Here is a 21492-nt window from a genome sequence, read left to right on the forward strand (position 1 = left end):
TGGCAGCATGTGCAAAAGTTCAGGTTCAGGAAGGTAAGCCAAAACAGAAAATAAACAGAAAAACCGAAAACAGAAAGAGCGACACAAAACAGAGATAAACAAAAAACCTGACGCAGCAAAGTAGCAGCAGCAGCAGCAGCAGCAGCAGACAAAGCTTCAATAAAGGTAAATAAATCTGGGGACAGATCTTAAGTGTGATACGTGCGCAGGTTTTCATTGCCAAGCATGGCCAGGTGCAGGTGTGCGCAGGTGTGTGCGTGTCTATGACTTCACTGTAATCATGACTGAGCCTAGGAATCAAACACACTGCGGCGAGCTCAAAGCCAAGTCATAACAAACCCCAGGGCCTTGAGGGCATCGCTTCCCTCTGGCCATGTCAATCTGCCGCGATTTGACACAAAAGGTGAAATGAGGGGCGAATTCATGTTGTGCAATTACGCATGTCAGCATTATCATTAGCATTATCATTGTTATTGTTATTCTGTTAATTGGCGCCGCTGATAAGCGCAGGCCATGCGGAGGTGTGATGCGCGTTGCTTAAATCTAAATACAACTAAACAGAAACTAAAGCTCTGGCAAATTGAGGCGTATCTATAAGATACAAATATGTGCAGATGCGGCTATTTGAGAGCCAGCTCAGTGGTCAGCTTGGGCTCATGCTGCGGCCTCGGATTCAATATCGCCTCCAGCTGCACAACGGGTGGGCCGCACAGCTTGCGGTAAAGCTCGCCGTAGCTGCGACTCCTGCTGCAGCGCCTGGCCAAGCTGAGCACGCACCACAGCGCGCAGAGCAGCTGCAAGGCCATCAGATAGGGCTGCAGATGCGGCAGCCAGTGGACATTGAAGCGCATTATGTAGAGCACATGAGCTGGTAGGTGATCCATGTCCTGGGTGGAGTATAGAGTAGAGAGTTAAGGCAATGCCTGGACAGAGACACTAAAGGCTAGCAGAACACTTACGAACTCGTACCAGAAGCCGGGCACAATCATGTTGCTCAGCTTGGTCAGCTTGCGGCTGTAGCTGCTGAAGTCCGGCAGCGGGGTGTTGGACTGGAAGCGGTACTTCTCATTGATGGGTATGCCCGTGTTGGGCTCCAGCAGTATGAAGGGCTCATGCTCATCGGCATTGGGACTGAGCCCCTCGAAATGCTGGCGCCAATCGTAGCTGGAGCCATAGAAATGTGGCATGGAGAAGGCCGAGGGAGCATCATCTATGCAGGATATATAGAGAGAGAGAGATGATTGAGAGATGAATCTCTGCGAGTGCCTCTAGGTGACTCATCCAGCACTTACTTATCACACACTTGGACACATCGAACATGCCGCGCGGCAGCTTCACGCCGTAGGTGCTATCCATGCACTTGGGCGCCGTCTCGTTGGCCTGGAGCAGCGTAAAGCGATACGAGTTCATGCCATCGTGCTCCTGATCTCGCTGATAGCGCAGTGGTAGCACACGGCACGACTCCGTGGCCAAGATGCTAAGCGATGAATTTCGTTCCAGGAAGAGCGGATAGAGGGAGTTGTCCAGTGTGTCCGCCACATTGATGGGGCAGCTGTCGCCCAGATTTCGGGGATTGTCCTTCACACGCTCCTGGATGCGCAGCTCGCCATTGAGATTCTGTATGCGGAAGAAGTTCTCCATGCCCACCTCAGTGCCAATGTTCACCGTGTAGATCTCCTCCTTCTCCTTGAGAGCCTGCCAAAGGATGAGGTGTAAGCTAGATACTAGGAATACTCGGATCAAACCACTCACATTGTAGAGCGTGCCACAGTTGGTGGCCAGCGGCAACATTTTGCCAAAAAGTTCCAGCGCGGGACGAGTGAACTCCCACAGGAAATAGTAGACGCTGCCGGTCATAAACACCTGCTCGCCCAGGGTCAGCGCATTGAACCCCATCGAGGTGAAGGGTATCTGGCAGTACTTGGCAGCGGCGCCCAGCAGAAAGCTATTGAACTGCACAATCGTCTTGTTGAGGATGTCCGGCGAGACGCTCTCCTCGGGCACGAACTCAATGTGGCGATAGCGATGCTTGCGATAGGTCACACTGCTCGCGGTGCGATTGAGGATGTCGTTGTAGCCGACGATCTTATAGACAATCGGGCCGATCTGTTGCAGCTTGATCCTGGCATCGCGTCCACTCAGAAACTCCGGTCCATTGGTCACATTGAACAGGTAGCTCTTCAGCTTGCCAAACGGCGAGTTCACCCAACTTTCCATGGTTGGCATCTCTTCACGGAAGCGCACCTGCTCCTGGGCCATGGCATACTGATAGTTGACGCCGCACGAGATCACAAACAAATAGATATTCAGCAGGCCGAACAATGCAATTGCCACAATTTTCAGCCAGAAACAAGTTGGGCCCATGTCTGACGATGATGCACTGCCTCCACTGGGACGGGAGACTGGAGCTGGTGGAGCTGTGGGATTGGAATGTTGTGCGTCTGCGCTCTTCAAATCACGCGATTCGTTTGATTTCAACAACTAAACGCCATTTCGAGTCTCCATTGAATTTTAAATACAAATTTGTATTTTTTTTCTGTTGCTTTACAGAATCGGTCTTATCGCGGGGTCCCTTCCTCATCTTAGGCCTGCTTGAAAACGAAACGAAACGCAACTAAACTAAAAATATGATTACAAATAAAAGCAAATCAAGTAAAAGTGAAGAAAATTTGAGAGATTCGCTGGACTACGCAGATACCCTATGTTAGTAGAATTTTTGTAGAGCTAAGTTTTGGAAAAGAATCTATGGCAGAACTTTAGTTATAGTTTTGGTTCCATTTGAGTATATCGAGTGTACATAGTCGTTGTATAGGCAGGATTACGCTTTAAGCCTGGCTTATATGGAAGTAAAAAATTTGAGATCTTTAATTATTAATGTAGCATTGACATTATTTAAGTTTAAGCAGAATATTTAGATTGGGAACCGAAATAAGTTGCCTAAATGATTTAGAAATTGAGAAAACTTAACAAGAATATAATTTGGGTTTTAAAGGATTGTATAAGTCTTCAATAAAGCCTTGAGCATTTCAATTGCATCCTGAATATTATAAGATACGCTCCTACTCTATATATAGGTATCATACAACGTTTGCCTAGTATATATAAGATATATAAGAGTATAAGTCATACAGGTCTAAGGTATATAAGAGTTTGTATACCACAGCTTTAAACTTTAATAAGTATAAGTATATATATGTATATATAACTGATAATATTATATATATAATAGTGCTACAACAAACATCCTAGGAATTCATAAACAGATTTGCTATCAAATTGAATTTAATTTAGCTTCAACTACATATATAACGAAATCACTTTCTAATTGCTTTTAGTTTCTATAGAATTATGCTAAACTATTCTAATTTTGCTACATTAAACCAACCATTAGAGTTCAGCCGGCTACAGGGTATCACTATAGCAGAGAGGCTATCAGTTGGCAAAGGCCAAACACGCTCTGCTGGCGGCTGTTGTCGCAATTGCAGGAGATAAGCCCTCAACTTGTGACCCGAGGAAGATCGAATTTACGCAAATCGTAATTTAAATTTATGTTCGTTTAGATTAATGTTTTATGGAACTGCTCCCAATTGGCATCTGCAGCCATCTGCGGCCGGTCAGCCGGTCAGCCGTTCAGTCAGTGCACCTGGCCAGGGGGCGTTCCAAAATGCATATATTTAGCAAGATTCAAAATTTGTGTTTGCCATTGTCAATGGCTGATAACCGAGATCTGCTGATGTGATCAGCAGATGCTTCAAATCAGAGGCGGCATCAGCTTCGCTCCCATTGCGAGCAAACAGCTGAATGAGTGAATGAGCCGAGATGCTGCCTTATCAGTGACAGACAGACCAATCGCCAGACCAATTTTATCAGCTCTCGCGACCAGTGGATTGCACTTGCCCTCGGGCATCATGTCTGGCCTATCGCAGTGAACTCTAATTGCGATGACACTGTGCGCTCGCCTTTGCATTCGCATTCGCATACATTTTAGCTGCTTCGTCTATCTGATTTGATTCGCCAATAGAGATCCGGTATGCCGTGTGAAATACATCTCGACTAATGAGCGGACAGACACCTCAGTTACTTCAGAGTCTTGCACCTCACAAGTGACAAAATATGTTAACCTGACATAAATCTTCCAATTTATTACCAATTAAATTTGGACTGTGGCAAACAAGTAGAGCTGACAATTAGAATATACCCTGGAAATTGAAATTTAGTGCATATGATAGAGACTTTGTGCTGCATGAGTGAATTTTATTGACTTATTGAGAAAAATAAAAATAAAATATATATGTTATACTAACTGTAAAATTTGCAAATTTAAATTGTTAAAATATGTATTGATATTTTATATTAATTTTTAAAATATTTTGAATATAATTTTCGAATATTTTCTCTATCTTTTTATATATCACTATCAATTCCATTGTTTTTAACTTTATATATATTTTATATTTAAAATTTCAGTAAATTTATTTTGTATATACTTTTACGATTTTGTAGCTTATTAAAATGATAGAAAACCTACATAGTCCATTGGGACTTTCTTTGTAGCGTCAAGTTCTCTGTATAATTTAAATGAAATTTAATTAAGCAACAGCTCAATTCAGTGGAAATTTGAATTTCCCCACTGAGCACGTTAGCTTTGTGTTTATTATTTACTTTCATTTCAGCTTGATTTGTTTTGTAGCGTTTGCTCAGCATGAATTTCAAATTAATAAATTTTAATTTGTGCTCTGATAAGTTAGCTGCAAGGCCCATGATTCCGTGCAGCTGTACCTAATTATAATCTATTTTTGAGGCGAACTATAAGAACTACTCTAGATTATATGGAATTGTAGAATAATCTGTACTAAATTGCCATAATAAATTAAATAGCGAAATTAGCACAATGTTTTTGAGGGATATTTGTAGATAAACAAAGACTTATATGTTCCATATATCATTGATTCATCATATTACAAAGCTGATAGCCTGGCACCTTGGCAAAGTTTCTTAACCCTAATGGAAGCAATTGAAAACCGCTATTTAAGCAGACATTAATAAGCATTTCGATGCTGGCTGTACATCTAAATAGAATAGCTATTATAAAGTAGTCACATATCATCGTTAGAACAATAACAAATTGATTTATGGCAAAGCCTAAACCAAATCAAATCCCAATTCAATTCCAAGCCCATCAAAACCTTCCTCAAAAGGCAAGAAATATTCATTATGTATGTATTTGTTTTTTTAAGTGCCTAATTAAAATAATAGCGTAATTTATTGTACACATTAGAGTCATATATATTATACAGATATAGATACGATACACACACATATACACATACAACATATATGCATACACAGATATATATATATATATTATTATTTTATATTATATTATATTATTTTTAGATATATTATATATTATATTTTTGTTGTAGTTCGTTTGTAACGCATCGGAATTTTTGCCAGTCCATTCAAATTTTGTTTGTTTTTTGTCTAATCAAGCACATTTATATGAGGAACGAAACTTGAGAGAACATTAGTAAATATCAATACATATACATATATCTGTATAGATATTGATATATAGATTTTGTGAATCTTGTTTCGTTAATTGGTTTTATATTCTTTGTGACTTTCATTTGGTCATGTACAATTTTTTTTATGACATAGAATTTGGGTTTGTTTTTGAGACTTAAAATGATCACGACCGTTGCTTGACAGACCATATATATACATATACGTATATATATATATATAGCTAATACACTTGAAATTTTTTATAACGATTACATAAGTACTTACAACGAGGACCTATCATACATACAATATACAGTATAAGTACATACACATAAGTCTTCCCAGCTCCATTTGTTCTAGACTAAACGCACTCGGAGAGATTTTGCCTGTGAGTTCCCTAGCTAAAAGAAAATTCCATTTTAAGACTAACGCGCCGACTAAAAATATATTGAAGAAGCTCAGCGCGAGGCGAGGCCTCTTCAATATCTGCCATTGGGAGGGTTCTCCTTGTTCTGCTTCTTGTTCATGTCCACTTGGGCGGTGGCCAGGTAATTGGAGCCCTCCAAGTGCAGTGTGCTCTGCCTGTGCGAATTGCGAATCAAGCAGAAGGTGGAGAGCAACAGCAGCACCAGGCCCAGGGTGCACAGGCTCACGATGAGAACGACGCGAATTTTGGGCGGAACATTCTCGGCGAAGCGCATCATGTCCGTGACCTCGTTGGGCAGCGAATCGATGCCCTCCTCAAACCATAAAATGGGGAAAATAATATCCGGGAAATTGGCCACCTGCTTGATGTCGAACACCTGGCTGACGGCCAAGTTGATCTGGATGCGAGCGCTCACACGCAGAGTGGTGCCCGTTGTCTGAAGAAGAGGAACAAATAGTTACATTAAAGATCAGCTAGTAGAGCGCCAATTCTATATGCTTACGGGCTGCACATCGAAGTAGAACTGATGCCTCTCCTTCATGGGCGGCGAAATGCCCTCGACCTGAGTGCGCAGACTGTCGTCGGCCAAGTAGAAATGCGGGAAGCTCAGCATAATGGGCGAGTCTACAGAAGAGAGAGAGCGAGAGAGAGATTAGCTATAGAAATGTCAAGATCTGAGGGTGTTGGCTAGGCTTACCGTATTGACACAGCGACACATTGAAGAGGCCGTTGGGCGAGCAGGAGGGCTTGCCCGCTGGACAATAGCACATGTTATCCGGATGGCTTTCCACATCGGCGAATACCCATTCGGGCGGTGTGAAACGATAGGCGGGCACATTGTTGGGCGTGTCCACCTCACGCTCAAAGACCAATGGCAGCAGACGACATAGGTCCTTGTCGTATACCTCGAGAATGCGATCCTTGGTAATGTGCGGCGGAAAGATGGAGCCATCGGTGCCATCCAGACGATTGCAATTGTCCGTTGTCCAGTGCGGCAAATGTGTTTTTCCATTGAACTTGTCAATGATGCCGTATTGTTTGATGTTCTCGGTGCCCGTGAAGACAGTGACACGATCCGATGAGGTGCCGTTCTTGCCATAGAGCAAGCCGAACTCCTCGTAGGGCAGCTTTTGCTCCTTGGGCACGACATCCTTTGCCAGCTTGAGCAGAGGATCCTCGTAGCCCCAGAGCAGCTGACCCACAGAGACTTGCACGAATGGCTTAATCTTCAATATATCCATGATGCTGGCCATGGCCAAGCGCAGGAATCTGAAATAGATCAAAATGTTCCACTTAGATCTGATATGGCAATAGGGAATTAGATTTCCTCTCTTACCTGGCGGCATGTTTGCTCTGTGAGGTGGCACTCAACATGGGTATATTGGGCACAATGACCACATCGTCTTCGGGACCAGCCGACAGATCTTCACGGAACTTGTAGATCTTGCGCAGATTATAGCTCAGCGTGCCATTGTCATTCTCCACAATGTTCACCTTTTCCCATGTCTCGCTGCAAAATTGCAAAATCAAATCATTAACATTTCAAGTGGGAGAGACAGAGAGAGTGGGAGATCTTGAACTTACGTGTAAACATAGGGTCCCACTTCATCGACAATGGCCTTGGAGCCGTTGCTTAGGAAATCATCCGCATTAGTCACGTTATACACATACAAGCTGATGTGCGGCTCAACGGGAGGCTTGGCCCACCAGCCAAAGGTCTTGGAGCCGGGTCGCAGCGCAATCATGCGATTAACGATCGCATTGATTAGCACGGAAAATTCACAGGCAACCAAAACTCCACCAATTAGTAAAAGGACGGCGATTATAATAGTAATCCCTGCAGTAACCGGAGAAAGATAGATAGAGAGAGAGAGAGAAGAGAAAGAGAAAACAAATTTCATTATAAATTATTCGTTTGACTTATCCTCTATGCCACATGCTCTGAGCAATGATTCATCAGGGGGGAAATCTCAGCTCAGCTCGCGTTATGCACCCAGTGCACGTACTTCATTTTTCACCTTTCAAGCTGAACCCAAAGAGCTAATAAAGGCGTCGCCGCCTGATTTGTGTTAAATGATATGAGTTCAAATCTTACAGATGCGTTGCACACACCAGATGAATCATAGAAGTAATATCTAAATATACTTATATTTATATATATTATATGGATTCCAGTCAATATGCGAATAGATCACAGACTCATTTTCTATTGCCATAAATGTTTACCTTAATGAGAGCTAATACATTTATCTTCTTTTTTTGAGGTGTGAATCTTCACAGTAAGTAATTTCAACAAATTAGTTAAACAGAGTCGAATTATTAAACTAGGTATGTATATTTAGCTGAAAATCAATAACTATAACATTTGGGTGAAAGATCAAAGACTCTAAAACTTTTACTACTCTTAAAACATAGTGCTGGGATCTCAACTTTTGCTTAGAAAACTATTCATGTATTTAAATTTATTTTAAAACCTGATTTAGTCCGGGTAATTTTAAGAATTTTATTAGCTAATGAATATGAAATGTATAATTAAAGACATTTATAATATGTAAGAAGAAAAAAATATTCTTTTTCTCGCATGAGACTCTATACTTTGATCTTTCTTTTCAACTTTCCCAGATTTCTGATAAGCTGTATTTACCTTAAAACAGAGTTCGAATTATTATTTTCATTTTGTTTTGTTGCATTGTGTTGCCTTGGCTAACTTTTCTAGACGTTTCAGTCACTCCGCTTAGCAGACTCTTTCATAGTTATTCAGCTGGAATGGTAAAACTTAACTGTTGCATAGCTGTTGACCTTCGCCCCTTTGGCTCGATCCATAATTACGAATGCAAACCAAGCAAAGCTAGGATCAGCAAGGTTAATCAGTGTCGCGCGGCTTTCCAGAAGAAGTGATATGTTTGGCTCTTTTCAGTAATATCTCGAATTTAGTATGAAGTCTGAATATTTTTTACATTGATCAACACCTTCAATGGGTTTCTCCAACACCTAATCTATTTCATTAATAAATATCAGAGTCTAGTGTGTTAATTCACATTGATTAGCTAAAAAGTTGATGCCCATATTTATATAATAGACCGATAATCGATAGATCGTAAATCCAAGCAAAGTTCATAGACTCATCTCTGAGTCGAAAATCCATTCGTTCCGTTATTTTTAGCACATTTCATTTGGTTTGTGGCTAGTTGATCTGGCGACCTTATAGCATTGTTCGTTCCTCAGTTAATTAATTCAAGTTATACGAACGAAGCGAAGCTGCAATTAGCTATTAATCATCCGATTGAATAATTGTATAAATTAATGAACCTCTATGAACGTCGGCTTGTTTTTCCAGAAAGTCGACTTATCAATGCATTTATTAAAGCCCAACTCACTAACCGAGTATTATACCAGTTAAGATAGCCAGCTATTGAGCCGTAAGCTCCACTTGTTAGCCCTCACGTCAGCTTGCAATGCGAAGTGCAATTATTTATTATCCTCGCCATTGAAACTCTACTCGAGTATTATTGTGTGTAAACAAACCGAATTCATATGTATGTATGTATGTGTGTATATATTTATTTACACAACAATAGAACGCAAAAATCAAATTCTTTCGGCTGATTCATCAAGAATGTGTGAAGTTGTTGACGCCAGGTAAACACCGACTTGGCTGACTGACTGTCTGAATAACTGTCTGTCTATGCGCAATGTGTAAAAGACCTTGACAATGTCAAGAAAGCGCCGCCGCATAGCCATCTTCCATGTATATATATATATATACACATATATATAAATTCTGGTGTCTGCCATCAATTAGAATTCAAAATTGAAATACCTGTAAAACCAGTCATAGCCAAACAGTCAACAAAACATTAAAGGCATGTGTCTGTTGCCCAGCCAGCCAGCTATTCAGTTGGTAATAATTGAGTTCGATTTCATGCAATACGGAAATAATACACCTATTCAGTAATACAATACCAGCTCTTGCTGGAACGTAACTGAAAACCTTTATGCACCAAAGGTTTATACAATTCGACTGAGGCCCAAGCTACTTGGAAATATTTCAGGTGCATTTTCAGGAAATTGATAAATCTTTTGGCTACACTTTCTTTTGTATTGGTTAAGGTGGTTAAACCCACTCTTAGTCTAATCTAATCTGGCAGCTCTCTTAAGAACTGTTTGCTGTAATCTTAATCCATAACATCTGCAGGGCTTTTTCATTCGGATTCTGCACAAATTTTAAATATTATGGCTAAGACTAACTATCTGGCAACACTCTGGAAATTTCAAATCTTCCAAAATTCCTAAATGAACTACATTTAGCCATAGGACTCGTACCTTCAGACACTGAAAAGCTTTCATACTTAGAGCATAATTTTCAGCTATCTGGCAACACTCTGGACAGCTCATTCCCTGAAGTTTCTCAACCGAGTAAATATAATTTAATCAATCCATTGCTACATAGGCATAGGAGCTCTATCATTCGGACTCCAAATTGAAATTTTCGATTATCTGGCAACTCTTAGCCCATTTTATTAGCTTATTAGCCAGGCTGCTATACATCCATAGCCACCTGATTGGCTGCTTAGGAATTTAATTTACAATCAAGTTAACTTTCAATCAAGAGCTTATTTAGCTGTTACAAATCTTTTAATCGTTGCTCTCTTAGTTAACTGCGTCTAATTCATTCGCTTTGTCAGTCAGAAAACTGTGACGAGCTGCTCTGACTCTGACTCTGACTGTGTAATTGTAATTGATTTAAATTAAAGACGGAAATAGCCAACGCTTTTATATAACTTATAATGTGGTTGAGTAATGTGTTTAGCCACTCAGGTAAATCCCTAAACTTTGAAACACCACTGAAAAATCTCAAAAAGGTTCCATGAAGTTCTCTAGAGTTGAAAGCAATTAACATTATATTAGATTAGCACTAATGGAATTTAAATGCTAATAAACCACTTAAGAAAAAAGTGTGTTTAGGAAAAACGTGTATCAAAGTAAAGTAAAATAAGTAAAGTCAACTAAAACAAATGAAATTTTCTAGCCAAAAAATATGACTTAACAGAGAAGTATTCCAAATTGCAGACGCAAGAGATTTGCGTAAACAAGAATGCTCTACTTACACCATTTGCGCAGATATGTGCTGGAGAGTTTGGTACAAAGTTTGTGTTTGGGTCCGTTCATGTTGTGATCGTTGTGCGGATGTCAAAGTGTGAAACGCCTTCTGGTGCAGAACTATAAATAGCAGAACAGAAATAATTATAATAAACTGTGATAAAGATGCAAATCTGGTTTTAAATTAAGGCCGAGCATCGTTAACTTGGCTAGTTGTTAATGAAAGTCTAGCTAGGAATGCATAAGTTGATTGCCGGGCAAAGTTTCAGAACTTTGTTGATAATAAAAAAAATAAAATGATCATTATGATGATCATGATGAGCGTGATGATGACGCTGATGTTGATAATTATTGTTATTATTGTTTAGATGTCTTGGGTTCTCTACATACGATCCGTGTATATATTAGCCACGCTCAAGTCTAAAGTGTAGCAGTCAAGTTTAACTCGTTCGAAGAGGGCCGAGCTCTGAACCTCAAACTCAGACACGTTTCAGGGCAAACTGGCCTTGTCCGCTGTGTTGTATTGTTTATGTTTTTTTTTTTTTTTTTTTCTGTTTTCTGATTTTTTCTTTACATTTTTTTCTATATTTTTCCATTGGTTAATTTATCAGACAACGTTTTTGAATACTCTCTTTGGCATTTCGTGTGTTATATAATCTTTTAGTTTTGGTTTTTGTTTTTCAGAACGTTGTCAAGTCAGCAATTGTTTTCCAGAGTTCTCTAGAGCTATTTTAAAGATCTCGTAAATCTTTTTTAATGGCTTGTTCGACTTTGTTTTCGCTTTTGTTGTTGACAATAGGCATCGACATGATTGGTCCATGAATAGAGCCCGCCCGGGTAAGCCTCAACTCCAGCAGAAGCAGTCAGGCAATTAAACAAAAGACAAAGAAATCGTTTTTTGCCAAAACGCTGAACGTCTTAATAGCCATGCGTATAGACGCATAAACGCATATTTACAAAAACTAGGTAGAGCTCTGCAAATGCTCAACTATGTAATACCTAGTGTAAAACATGTTTAACAGTCACGGTCTTAACATTAAACGGTATTGGGGAAGTAACGCTCGTATATACATACGTCTAAAGTTGTTTTTATAGTTCTTCAGTTTATGACGGCTTATAGCAGTTGAAAACTATTAGAAAACAATTATATATTCTAAACTACATAGACATACATATATACGGAAACATATTTATTATGATTATTATTATGAAGTTAATGATGAACTTATCATTAAAAAAAACTAATGGTCATTTCAGAATAATTATCATTATCAGCATCATTATCATTAACAAATGTTATTATAAATGATCATTACATTGTTCATTATTATAATAGCTATCAATCTTGCTGATATTATTATTATCGTTCTCATTATAATTACAAATATAAACAATACTATAAAAACTATTATATGTACTAAACAAATCGTAAGCTTTTGATTTATTTTTTAAATATTTGAATAAATAAATAGTTTGTAATATATTTAAAAAAAAATAAAATTAAATTAATTTAATATATTTGATATTAAATATATATTTATATAAATATATATACATATATAATATTTGATTAATAATTTAATATCAAATATATTAAATTAATAAAAAACACAAAAAAATATTTTTTGTTCATGAATGAATCAATAAATAAAATACATAAGTATATATAAAGATATAATTATGAATTCAAAATTTAATTGTTTTAAATTAAAAAAAAATAATAATAATTATAATTGATAACACGTATATATAAAAAAAAAAATAGTAAACATAAGCCCATAAAATACAGAATACAAAAAAAAAACTAAAAACGTAGTCCCCTCACTGCGTCCGCCTTGCACCAGGTCAGGGTTGAGACTGATCAGGCTCTTGTTCAGGCGCGCCCTTTATAGCTGTCGAAATTACACTCAAAGTGGATCGATCAGCTCTTGAGAGCATTTCAAGGTTCATTTTATGCTCACTGCAGAAGAGTAATTCAGTAGGGAGAATACTAAGCAGATGAAAGGGCAGAGCAAGGGTCGCTCGACTCTTTTGCTTTCCTCTTATAGACTATTCATCTACACAGCAACAGCATACTCTCTCTCTCTGCACATTTCGAGAACAGGGTATTAAAATGCTGTTGCCAATACGCTGAGCATCTTAATGGCCAGGCTCGTCTTGGCATATACGCATATATTAAAAGAGTGTGTATGAAAATACAAAAATTTTATTTTTAATTTTGGCAAACACCTTGACCGAGGCCAGGGCCTCAAAATTGCGGTTGCCCCTATTGTAGTTGTTGTTGTTGTTGCTGGTGCTGCTGTCGCTGTTGGGCCATAATTTCTATAAAGCGTTGCCTGTTTGCTTTCAAACCGCTTGATTATTGACAATTGCAGGCACAGGCAGGCATCATAAAATATTAAAAAAACAAATCTGACTTTGATGAATACATTTATTAACCAAGCCATTTGCAAGCGCCGCACGAAACAATAGAAAATCCAAACAACGACAACGACGACAACGAAAACTTTTTTAATTGTCAGTGCGTCAATTTTTGCCGTCTTATCTAGTTGTTAGCAATACAGATCTTTTCACTGAGCGGAATGCAGTTGAGGTTCTTATAAGCCAGCGTCAAGGTGGCGTCTATATAGGCTGGCAACGCATCTCAGATACCTGACTATATCTGTATTTTTGTTTTTTTTAGCAACAATATCAGTTTCTATGGTCAACAGCAACGCCAATTGGCATTTGGCTTATGGGCACGTTTCAGTTGCGCTTTGCAACAAGAAGAAGTAGAAGTTGGAGAGAGAAAAACGCATATCTGCGTGTCGGCCAGTTTGTGTCTGTGTTTATTTGCAGTTAAACAGCACTTGACCATGTCACGGAAATGCTCGACCAACTAAGCCACAAGTTAATACTGTTTTTGCCTTGGCTGCACTCTTTTTGTATTTGGATGTGATATACCCTGTGCTTGAGAGATGGCTAAGATAACTGAGTGCATTTTGTAGCACAAAAGTTAGGAAGGAAATGAGAGAGTAAGTTAAGTAGTTTGGTACAGGGTATCTTGAGGCCTGTAGCGAGCTAAGCTTTGATATTGATATATGTAAACATTCTCTTAGATTCAGTCTACTACAGGGTATTTTCGCAGTCTAATACAGAGAATCTATTATGTCTTAGAGTTCACTTGTTTTATGGTTGCTTCCAAAGCGAAAGGAAAAAGTTGTAAGATCAAGTACGATAAAGGGTATTCTCTATTTCTATTCCATTAGAAGAACTCTCTTTCAGTCAAATTTAGTCGATCAGATAGCAATAAACAGTAACCATATTAATTGCTGGGTATTTGGCGAATCATTAAAATCTGCTTGCAGAGCTTGTCCACAGTTTGTACTTTGCCCCGAGCACACACACACGCTTACACATACAAAGATGATATTGGCTTGTGTATTGAACGGCACTTAGTGTGCTCTGAAGGTCGTCCCGCTATTAGATATAATAACAATAACAATAACAACAACAACTACTACTACAACTACAACAAACAACATCAGCAGCAGCAACAATCGAAAATGATCGGCTCAGGTACGAATAAATTGCGCCAAACAGTTATTGACGCCAGAGAGCCAAATGCTTGGACCACGTTCAGATGGGTTTTGTCGCATGACATGCGTATTGAATAGTAATTAACTAATATAATTATTATCATTTTGTGCGCTTTTCGGGCGACATTCAGCCGATGAACAATTGACCATTGAGCCATAAATCAGGTAACAAACTGTTTTGGCCACTGAATGCCAAAATGGCTCTGCCCACAATTTTTTTTTTTTCTGATTTGTCGTTGCTTTTTTTTACGTTTAGCAAGTTCAATGAATGCCAATTACAGTGAGAGAAACGATCGTATATCAAGTATGATTTGTGTTTATTTTAGCCGTTTCGATTAGAAATCGCCAGCGAAATAATATTGTCCAAACAGTCATAAACAGCTGATATTATATAGCTCAAGCTGATATTAATGAAAATGGGGAAACAGATGTATATACATATATACATTTATGGAAATGCCTTACAGTTGCAGTTGCCGTGCGCTGACGTGCGGTAATAACAGCTGTTGCTTTATCACAAATGGGAAATCGGAGAAAAACACAAGGGAGTGTAACTTACACTCAGCTTCTGCCTGTATTAAGTAATATGCATTGCTTACTATTTTAATAAACAAGAGAATCGAGTAATAATTTACTAATAAGAAATATCTTTCTAATAAGAAAAAATAAGAAAGCTGCATAGCAGTCAGCTTTTGTCGCACTTGCCTCTCTTTAACTAAGGGAATATAGTGAAGCAACAACGATAAAAATAAGAAATAAGTGAATGAGAAATAAGAAGTGAGCACTGCTAGCAGTTAGACGAATATACATATCTGCATGCTATATACTTTAAAGTAATATAGTTATCAATATAGCGGTATTAATAGCGACAAACTAAGGAAATAAGATATGAATGCCAGCAATAGCCAGCTGAACAGGCTTCTCTTCTTTGACAAAGCGAAAAGAGCTTTGCATCAAATGGAATTCTTAGCGCTTAGCTTTTGTTTGTGACCCTGAATTCTTCATTTAAATATCTAATGCAATTCTAATTTTATTGTAGTCCGTTAGAGCTACGCCTTAAGTTAGGCAATACTATATATAACGAAATATTTCAGACCAAATCTGTCATTAATTGGCTATATCTATAGCTAAATTATCAGCGACATATGTAATCAGCTTTAGGCACTTGAACATATTTACTGCTGGTTTTGTATACTTCAAGTGTAATTGTTTGTGTTCAGCTTGTTGCTTTTTTTTCTAATTAACAACTGTTGGGCGTTTAACGTGAAATCGCGTTTTTTTTTTTTGCTATTTAGCAGAACTCCATGCCAATCCACTCCACTCCACTCCACTTCAATAGAAACTTACTTTCTAAACGAAGGTGCTGAGTGAGCAACTGAGAGTGCTGCTGGCTGGGAGCGGAGAATCGCGGAGAGCGCTTTCAATGCCAACAGCAAGTTGCAAGCCAAAGCCGCCGTGAGATGCCGCATAATTTCACTGCGTTTATAATGTTGCACAAACACACAGACAGCAAAAGCAACAGCAACAACAACAGCAACGACAGCAACAGAGCAACTGTAGCAGTAGCAGTAGCTACTTAGTGTAAACAATTACCCTGACCCAATTTTATGTAGTTGCTTTAGCCGTCGGTTGTTGTTATTGTTGTCGGTGACTTTGGCCGGGCCAAAAAGTGAGCGACGTAGCTGTTGACAATTTTTTGTTATATTTAAAGCTTATTTTTTGGCTCTCGACTATTGTTTTTGTTGCATTTGATAATATGTGTAAAATAAAGTGATTTAAAATTGTTGCTTTTTGTTGTTGCTTAGCTAGACAATGGCGTGTCTCAGTGACAACGCCAGTTCGTTCCATCTTGGCAGTAGGTCAGTTTCTGTTATTGCCGCAACATGTTATTCAAGAAAGAGCGAGCGGGAGAGAGAGGCACTGAGATAGCAACTATTACAGACAAAGCGCGACAATTGTCGCAGAGCACGCAATTTTTATAAAATGAATCATTTTAACGGTGTCCGCAAATTAACGCAAAGGGCGTTTACTTAGCCGGATAAACTGAAGTGGCACACAAACACCCACCGCAGCGTGCCATTCGCTCTCTGTCGGATAAAACGGATATTTGTATATAAACAGCTTTAGCGGCACTTGTAGCGCACGCAAGCTGCGAGCTGCGTGTGCCAAAGGGCTTTTACTTAGCCGGATAATAATGCAAACAGCAGACACGCACTCTCCCTCTCTCTTTCTCTCTCTCTCCTTCTCTCTCTGTCTGGCTCACCCGCTCTCTTTTTGATAAAACGGATATTTGGATAAATGGTTGTTGGTTATGTGGTCAGCGTCTTGCATTTATTTATTTATATATTTGTGCGCGCTTCACTTTGATTTTGATGTTTAGCTTTTATTTCGTTTTGAGTGGCTGCTTCTTCGTGGCGTCAACAGCGAAATTTCACTTTTTCCACATAAGTAATCATAAAAACTATGCACGTACACACACACACACACAAGATGCAAGAGTGTGCATGCGTGTGTGTATGTGTCTGTCTGTTTGTGTATGTTACATAGCTACACATGTATCTTAATGATTTTCCGCTTTGCCTGCGCTGCTCTTAAAGCCAATAAGCATGTTCATTCGGTTTCATTTGGCTGGGCCTACTGGCAAGGTCTTGCGACATGATAACTTAAGCGATATATATATTAATATATGTATATATTTGTATATCTATACACATATGTATGTATTCGTTTTTGTATTAAATATGTATCGATGTGGCATATTATCGTGGCCTGTCTGCAACTTTTACTGCGGCAGCACTCTGGAATGCGACTACCGTGCACAGTGGGCAAGTGTAAGTACACTTGTTGCCTGTTTCGATTTTGTGAAAGACACACGGGCAAACAACAACAACAACAGCAAAGGCAATAGCAACAGCAACAACTGCCACAGCCAAAGCAATAGCAGCCGCAATATTGGCTTGCCAGGCAACCGCAGGCATTTCAAAATAGTAAAATTAACACAAAGACAAACACACGTACGGACACTCACACACACACTCACATATATACTAATGCACACCGTCTAAAAGCGTGCACGAGTCGGCTTTAACAGTGTATTTGGTATGCAGTCAAGATTCTTGGCTTAAAATGAATTTTTTTATTGTTTAACGCACCCGGCAACGTCGAAAGAGAAACGACTTGAACGCCAGCAAAGCCGCTGAATAACTGAAGACTTGAAATGCGCGCACAACGAAAGATGTTTAGGCAGCGGCCGCACAGTCGCAAAAGCTCAAGCTTAGCTTGAATTGCGACAAAAAACCAGATAAACAGGTAACAAACGCAAACGGTCAGCGACGTCGCAACGCCGCAACATCGTCGGCGTCAAAAGCGAGAGTAAGCTTCAGTGCGCGGCGCTCACTGCTCACTGCTCGCCGCTCACTCAGCTCAGTAGCTGCTGCGCTGCTCACTCGGCTTTGCGCTCAGAGCGGCGAGTGCAGCGTAAAAGCTTTTTAGTGCAAACGCCGCCTTGCAAATGCAATTGATAAAAAGCTCTATTGAATGGCGTTGTCATGCATGATTATTGCTGCTACTGCCGCTGCCGCTGCTGCTGCTGCGCTGCTGGCGTGCTGCTTTTGCTATTTGTGTTATGTGCGGGCTGATAAAAACAAGTTTGTTGCTTGCATTGAAGTCTTTCGTTTCGTATCGTTTCATTTTATGCTGTCGCTGCCAAAACGTGCAACGACAACAAACATATCTTTGATTTCCACATACACGCAAATCATTATATGCCCAAAAAACGAGTAAATGACTAACAATTTGTCGTCTCGCTTTGCGAAACATAACAATTTTAAGAATGTATAACAACAAAAATGTTGTTGCTATTACTGTTGATGTTGAAGTTGTTGGTGTTTGGTGTCCAACTTGACACAACCCTCGCCATTGCGCAAGGTTGCATTAAGATGTGGTCGTTTGTTGTTGCAATTCTTGTTATTCTTGCCAGTTGCAACACACATTCATATATTTACACCAGAATTGTTTATCTTCACATTTACTTAACATAGAAAACTATGACAAGAAAAAACCAAATGTAAATTTGCTGTGGGCATAACACACGCAGAGTCAGCTGGAAAAACAAAAATAATGATGGAAAAAAAAACTTACAAAAACTTGTTGCATTTGCATTGCAGTTGAACTGGAAATATAGATATTGAATAGGAAATAGTAAAGTGAGTAGACTTCACTCATGGCTTAGAAGTGTTTGCCCAAGTGGGAAATATTCGCCTCAACTCATGTGCTTAGCCAGAATCGGGTCTGTAAGTGTTTTTCCAATGCAATTTATTGTTTATACAGTTACTTCGCTGAAAACTTAGGGGGAGACGTTTGTTAGGCATTGCTACAGTTCCGACAAGGTTAATTTGGCTGACCTTGAACTACATCGATGACACCCCCCACACACACACACACACACACACACACACATACGCACACGCAAGCCGTTGCAGTTAATAGGCCTATTCAAGACACAAACTCTAAACGAATTACAACTTTGTATGCCAATAAGGCTAACCGGCTTGCATGCGACCTTTCTGTTTATGTAAAATGACATACAAACTGACATATTTGTTGTTTCTTTTTTTTTAACGATCTCATAAATATTAAATCACAAAACATGAAACATGAGGTATGAATAGACAAACGTAAAATGCCCTGAAATGGCACGGATAAACGAGGCTGACAGAAGCTCGAGCCAGAATTCATATCTAACATACATTTACCATGAGCCGAACCTTAAACTTATATTTTAGTTGCTAAGAAATAAGCAAACCTTCAATATAGAAAGAGACAGAGATAGAGTGAGGATAAGAGTGAGAGACATATAGACGGTGGAAGTAAAGGAGAGTGAATCTGGAGAAACACATAGAAATAGATAGTATAAAATACTGAATAAATATATAGAGGAGATATAGGTATTACAACAAATCATTTCGAATAGATCGCAGTTAAGCAGTTTAGATGTAATGAGATGAGTTTGCATGCTATCAATTGGGCCTACGTGAGGTCTCCCCCCTTCTGTTCCCCAACCCCTAAAATACAATTACTGTCACATTTCTTCTTACTTACGGAGACAAATATTGCAAAAAAGACCCATTATGAATTATGCCAATGCCTGTAACCAGAATTTTGAATTTCAAATTCAATTTGAATAGGTGGGGAAAACGAAAAACAAACAAAAAACAAACAACAAATAGTTGGAAATTTTTTTATGAACACTTTTGAAACTATTTTTGGCACTTGAACCCGGGCTATCTATTTAAAATAATACATATATTATATAGTAACGACTATATATACAATATACAGTTGAAAATAAATTAAAGTGACTTCGACTTGGGCTTGATAAGAGTGAGACATATAGGAAATGAATGCATTGGCTGGCGATAAAGCCAAATAATGCCAATGTGTCTGCTTATTGACGTAGGACCCCACGACTCTGATAACACTCAAAAAACCCCAATACGACTCAGACAGCATTAGCTAACTCTGAACGACACTTGAGCTGTCTGAGCTAAGGCTTCATAATTGCATTTTATTTGCCAACTCAAACTCACTTCCTTCCCCCAGTTATGCATATATAATCAGTATACATTTTAACAGGTTATGTTCGCAGCGACAGATCTGTGAAGGCTGCTTATTGAAAAGCTATTAAGTGCACGAAAACATTTCTACTATATTGAAATATATGTATGTATGTGTATCATCTGTGCTCGGTCGTCAGCTTAATCATTCCAGTGATGTGGACAAAGTTCAAAAAGGCTATCATTTGTTTGGATGATTTTGTTATTCGATGGGTGGCAAATAAGTCAACAAGCCCGTCAGATATTGCTAACACTCAAATACCCTGTAAAAGCGACGGACCCTAAACTCAACTCTTAAGCAGAGCAACGCTGAAGGTTGTATTGGAAAAAGGAGAATGACACAAAGATGGAGAGAGAGAGAAGGATAGATAAACAGAAGGTGAGTAACAAAGAAAGACAAAGAGTAAAAGAGTAAAAGACACAACGAGAAATGAGCCAAGGAACCAGCGGAGAGAGAGAGAGGCAGTGAGTGAAAGAGAAAGAGAGAGGGATAGTGAGAGAGTGGGTAAGAGTGAAAGAAACAGAGACGTACAAGGAAATGAAAAAAGCAAGGCAGATATATAAATCAACAAACAAATATGAAGCTAATCACATATATTAAGAAAGAAAGAGGTTCATATGATAAGTCCAATATTATCAGTCAAGCTAAACAGGTGTTTGCCCAAGGCCTTCAAGTGTAAAAGCAAAAAACAAAGCAAAAGAGAGAGCTGTGATCCAATAATCAACTGATCAACTATTAACTAAGTTTTCAAATCTTAATTTAATATCTGCTACCAAAACACTTACTGGCGGAAGTCAACAAGAGCAAGCGCTTTTATACCTCGTTAACGCATTGTATAGGGTATGATGATTGACAGAGCAAATAGCACGCTTAGCAAGCATCGCTGACTACGCAGGAGGTAAAACTCGGGCTTGGCGGGGTGAAATAAATACATGTATGTAAATACGGGTATTATAGCTGCGAGATTATTGTAAAGTAAAGTCTTGACTAAACTGATAAATGCAGAATACACTTGAGTAGAGTTCAATAACTCGACTCGTACGTTTATCAGTTATTTACAGCTATACAATAAGTACATGCGAATTAATCTACACATATATATGTGTCTCTTCTGCCTTGGGTAATGTGAACACGCGTGTGGAATATCTAAAAATATACATATACCTCTCATTATTCATTTATCTGTGAAAACAAGTATGTGTCTATCATATCATAAGGAAGCTGAAAAACAAAGAGTGCGTGAACGAGAAGTTTTGCTTTATT

At 38.9% G+C, this 21492-nt stretch overlaps 2 protein-coding genes across 4 annotated transcripts; both read right to left on the reverse strand.

The window, feature by feature from the left end:
• Positions 1-449: 449 nt before the first annotated feature.
• Positions 450-2491, reverse strand: LOC6579448 (scavenger receptor class B member 1). The gene is made up of 4 exons (XM_002005308.4): positions 1753-2491; positions 1293-1695; positions 960-1210; positions 450-887 (listed from the first exon to the last, which is right to left on the reverse strand). Exons 1-4 carry the CDS (start codon positions 2362-2364, stop codon positions 621-623), a joined length of 1533 nt encoding a protein of 510 aa, XP_002005344.1. The 5' UTR covers positions 2365-2491; the 3' UTR covers positions 450-620.
• A 3097-nt stretch (positions 2492-5588) lies between these two features.
• On the reverse strand, positions 5589-19876 carry LOC6579449 (scavenger receptor class B member 1). 3 transcript variants are annotated; one of them, XM_015163679.3, is made up of 7 exons: positions 17766-17871; positions 11044-11155; positions 7520-7772; positions 7272-7445; positions 6633-7204; positions 6438-6559; positions 5589-6371 (listed from the first exon to the last, which is right to left on the reverse strand). In XM_015163679.3, the coding sequence occupies exons 2-7, from the start codon at positions 11102-11104 to the stop codon at positions 5988-5990; spliced, it is 1566 nt and encodes a 521-aa protein (XP_015019165.1). In that variant the 5' UTR covers positions 11105-11155; positions 17766-17871; the 3' UTR covers positions 5589-5987. The 3 variants fall into 3 exon arrangements, with proteins under 3 accessions (XP_015019165.1, XP_002005345.1, XP_015019166.1); XM_002005309.4 differs by having other exon boundaries at positions 17654-17804; XM_015163680.2 differs by lacking the exons at positions 11044-11155; positions 17766-17871 and adding an exon at positions 19714-19876.
• Positions 19877-21492: the final 1616 nt, after the last annotated feature.

The sequence above is a fragment of the Drosophila mojavensis genome, unplaced genomic scaffold (assembly GCF_018153725.1).
Source record: "Drosophila mojavensis isolate 15081-1352.22 unplaced genomic scaffold, ASM1815372v1 contig_80, whole genome shotgun sequence".
Classification (NCBI taxonomy): Eukaryota; Metazoa; Arthropoda; class Insecta; order Diptera; family Drosophilidae; genus Drosophila; species Drosophila mojavensis.